This window comes from Camelina sativa, chromosome 20, assembly GCF_030686135.1.
Source record: "Camelina sativa cultivar CO46 ecotype springtype chromosome 20, ASM3068613v1".
NCBI lineage: Eukaryota > Viridiplantae > Streptophyta > Magnoliopsida > Brassicales > Brassicaceae > Camelina > Camelina sativa.
The window spans coordinates 17,740,813-17,745,452 of NC_141899.1; the positions used below are offsets into that span (position 1 = coordinate 17,740,813).

General features: G+C 40.9%; 1 protein-coding gene across 1 annotated transcript; it reads right to left on the reverse strand.

The window, feature by feature from the left end:
- Positions 1–1,998: 1,998 nt before the first annotated feature.
- On the reverse strand, positions 1,999–2,685 carry LOC147919090 (uncharacterized). Its single transcript, XM_087503837.1, has one exon. It carries the CDS (start codon positions 2,683–2,685, stop codon positions 1,999–2,001), a length of 687 nt encoding a protein of 228 aa, XP_087359963.1.
- Positions 2,686–4,640: the final 1,955 nt, after the last annotated feature.

Below are 4,640 nucleotides of genomic sequence, written 5' to 3' on the forward strand. Positions count from 1 at the left end.
AAGAAAACTCTGATTTTCCAAGATAAAATTACCTATTTTATCTTCCTTTAGCTTCACTAAAATCTTCAAGCTCAAATAAAATTAACCGTATCACTTTTCCTTTCGGTGATCGGCTAAAAGAGTCTCTGGCGACTTGATTTTCTAAAAAAAAATTATTCTGAGCTTCAACTTGATTTTTTACTTCTTGCTATAGCATCCTCAACTTCTTCAAGGTCCTCTTAACTTATTTCATGCTTGTCCTTAGCACAAAATTCTAATTCTGCTCCTTAACGCTCTTCTGAGTAGCTTATGGGTCAATTCTCTGGAAATCTGAAAATTGACTAATTTTTCTTGACAAAAACTTTTCAAGCTTCTTTTCTGATTTAATCATATGCCTTAGCCCACTGAATGCTTCACTTCTTCCTTCCAAACTGATTTTTAGTTGCTGGACTAATTACCGGAAAAATAGCGTCTCTCGCTAAACGTCTATCGGCTCCTGTTGAACCTTAGCGTTGATCATTAAATAATCTTTGCAGAGCTTTTTGATGTCAGCCCTCTTGGCTACTGATTGACTCTAGTCTTTCTTCGAAATTCTCTTCTTCAACAATTTCTTCTCAGCTAGGTCGTTCGGCTATCTTACTGCGAAAGACGTAATCAGATTATTTTTCTGAGTAATAATCTGTCGGGACAAGTGCTCTGGATTCCTTCTAATGAGCTTCAAACATCGTTGTTCCTTTGGTTTTTAACCAATCTCCCACTCCTTTGGTTTATTTCCCTCGTTGGTCGAAAAGTCTTGTTCGCGTCCTTCCCGTATATTTTTAGGTTTAGTATGGGGTATTACAATATCAGCTTCAAACAACAGACATCATTCATCTCTCTTAAAGACCTTAACCCTAAACCACCTTCTTTTTTAGGCTTACAAATATCTTCCCAGGCCACCTTAGCTTTGTGAGGATTTAACTCTGGATCAGACCATAGGAAAGCAGAGCACAATTTGTCTATCTCACTTATGCATTGTCTCGGAAGCCTAAAAGCAGAGAACCAAAAAGTGCAAATGCTCCATATCACTGATTGAATCAGATTGAGTCATCCTGCAAAGGAAAGAAAGCGAGCTGTCCAGGATCCGATTTTCTTCTTTATATGCTCTAGGAGGGACGAGTAATCTGAAGCAGACAAGCGTTTAGTAACCAGTGGTAGTCCCTAAATACCTCACCGGTAGCTGGCCTACAGCAAAACTGAAACTATCTTGGATTACTTGACAATCCAAATCCGAGAGTCCTCCCAAGTATAGTGTAGACTTCTCTATGCTTATTTCCAGACCTGATTTCTTAGCAAAATTGTCAAAGACCTCCACAATTCCTTCTATAGACCTCACATTGCCATCTGAGAGGACCATAAGATCATCAGCAAAGCTCAAGTGTTTAACCCCTAGTTCCTTACAATTCGGGTGGTAGCCAAACTGTTCACCTGCAGCTTTGTCTAACATGCGGGATAGAACATCCATCACTATGACAAAGAGGTAGGGAGAAAGAGAACAACACTGTCTTAAACCCCGTGTGTTCTGAAAATAACCTGCCAGCTCCCCGTTTACCTGAACGGAAAAGGAAGCTATTGTTACACATAGCATTAGCCAATGCAGGAAAACGGGTGGAATATCAAGAGCTGAAAGGACATTTCGAAGAAAAGGCCATTGCACCGACTGGAAATAGAATCCCTATGATAATCTTTGACTAACTCCGTGGCGAGCAGAATATTCTCAATTAGAAGGCGGTCCATGACAAAAGCCGACTGATTGCCTGCAATAAACTTTGGTAGGAGCAACTTGAGTCTGTTGGCTATTATTTTTTAGATCACTTTGTAAAGAACGTTACAACAGGAAATTGGCCGGTAGTCTTTCATTTCTCTGGACTCCTCTTTTTTGGGAATTAAAGCTAAAATGGTAGCATTAACACATTTAGGGAGGAAGCCTTTGATAAAGAAAGACTGAACTGCAACCACAAATTCCACTCCAATAATATCCTAAGTTGCCTTGAAAAATTCTGTAGTAAAACCATCTGGACCCGGAGATTTGTCGGATGGCATAGAGAATAAGACAGTTTTTATCTCCTCTGCTAAGACCGGCCTAGTGAGAGCCTGCTTATCTGCCAAAGTGCATCGAAAATGAAGTAAATCCTGCAGCTCCTCCACCGTAGCACCCTCAAAATCTGGTGGAACGAACTGAAGAAACTCACTAAAATGGCGTACAGCTTCCTTCTTAATCTCCTCCTCATCAGATACAACCCCACCATCAGGCGTCTGAATCTCCCTGATCATGTTTTGAGCATTTCTCATCTGAACTGCTCGATGGAAGGTCTTATTGTTCCGATCTCCAACCTTTAACCAATGGAGCTTTGATGTTTGTTTCAAATACTTCTCCTCCAGACCAGCAAGAAAACTCCAGCGGTCGTATGCCTCTTTTTCTGCTCCCATTGTAACTGCTGACGGGTTCAGTAAATTATCCTCATGTTTCCCACAAAGGATTTTATAAGCCTCTGTTGTTTTAACCACCAAGTGGCCTATCTTATCCCTAGCCAGTGAACGAAGCTTCGGTTTGAGGGCCTTTAGCTTCTTAGAGAACCGGAAAAGAGAGGAGGTTGACTTGTGAATAGGCTCAGTTTCCTCCCAGAACTCTGTCACCATCGGTTTAAAATTGGTCATATCCGCCATGGCATTCACAAATTTAAAAGGCTTACGACGTCACCTATTAGCAACCTGACTTATAATGTTAATCCGAAGTATCAGTACAATCCGCAGATGAGTTACCAACAACAGTAGCAGGGGAAGTCTGCACTGTGTAGTGAACGACATCAGAAGGAACATAGTTGGTCTCTGGTGTCGTGTGTCGTTTAGCTAAACACGTCGCTTTTAGATGACCCCACTTACCGCTTGATTCACACTTTGGTGGCAACCAAGGGTAAGAATATTTGATGACAATATCAAGTTCTCCCTCTTCCTCCCCCATAAAAACAAAATCTCTTGGTAAAGTTTTTGTTAAGTCAGCTTCGACCAAAATCTGAGCAACATCAAAACTTGTGCAAGCGTCTGTTTTCGGATGTAACCTAATCGGCTCTCCAACAGCACTAGCCAGAAACTGCAATCCCTTAGCAGTGAACAGAGAGGGTGGCACATCTGAAAGCACGACCCACAAAGGTATTGACTTCAAAGCAGGTTGTGTTTCCTCCTCAAAAGGAGACCATTTCGAAACGACCATTGGAATATCCATTATGTTCCACATACCCCTGTTTAAGACCCTTCGGCGCATGGTCTCACTTCTGATCCTAACTTTCACCGTCATGTCATTCACCTCATAAACATCAATCAATGTTGAGGTATCCCCTAAACGCCAAATTTTGTTAACAATCATGTGTATCTTACCAACATGAGGAACTTTCGTACTTAAAAACTTTCCGATGAGAAAATTCTCCTAGAGAAGTTTAGATCCAAGGAGAACCTCCTTCGGGACAATCACTCGCTGCTTTCCGTCAACTCCCACTACATCAAACTTTTGCTGAGAGAAAACGTGCTTACTAGCAACGTTTGCATAGGACCTCTTACTATTCGGACGCACCACCGCATCACTTTGACTAGACCCTGTACTCTGTTAAGAATTGATCTCCTGATGTTCATATATTTTACCTTGTTTTTCCTTAGATTATTTACATCTTTTGCTATCCATTTAGGCCATTATTGTGTAGCTTTAGCACTAATCATGCATTAGAGTTTAGTTGCATTGCATTTGCATCATTTCATGCATAATCAGGTGATTTTGGAGCTTAAGGAGCATGGAAGCAATGCTGAGGAGAAGTGAGCCAATCATGAAGGGAAAGCAAGAGAGTTAAGGCTGAAGAACCAAGGTCCAGAGTCCAACTCGACCGCACACTCGACCAGACACTCGACCGTGTGCTGAGGAGGACTCGACCGAGTGGAGAATGCACGAGAGGAGCCAGCTCGACCTGCCACTCGACCGAGCACAGGTCGAGTTGACCGAGCGGTTGACTATTTTGTCTTTTAGTATTTTTAGGGCTTCCATCCCCTCTCCTATATAAGGCCTTGTACCTGCAGCCACCAAAAGAGTCCAGCTTTTAGATATTCTCTAAACCTAGTTTTTACCCTTTTGGGAATTATTCTTTTTGCACTTTTTATTTTCCTTAGATTTTGTACTTTTTTTAGAGAGAAAAGACTAGATTTTTGTATTTTGTTGGTTTCATAACTTTCAAGATATAAAGATTTTGAGTTTTATTTCTTCATCAATATTGTAGATCTCTGTGTTATCTTTCATTTGATGCAAGTTTCAATATTTTCTGGATTTATGATTTTTGTGTTCATCATGTGTTCTTGTGAGTAGTTCTTAGGATCTTGAGGATGGGTTAGGCTGGATTGATCTTGTGGTTTGTGTGATTTGGTCAAGCTTGATTGTTGTAGATCTCTTCTAGGCTAGATGATCTTAATGCTGATCCTGAACTGAGAGGTTAGGGTTTGATTTCAAGCATCTTAGCATCACACCAATGTTTAAGGAGCATAGATAAGGCTAGATCTAGAGCTTACCATTAGGCTTGCTAAGAGATTAGAGGTCTTGTTTGGTTTGAGATGTATTGCTTAATGCCTGCTTGTGTAGATTCTTT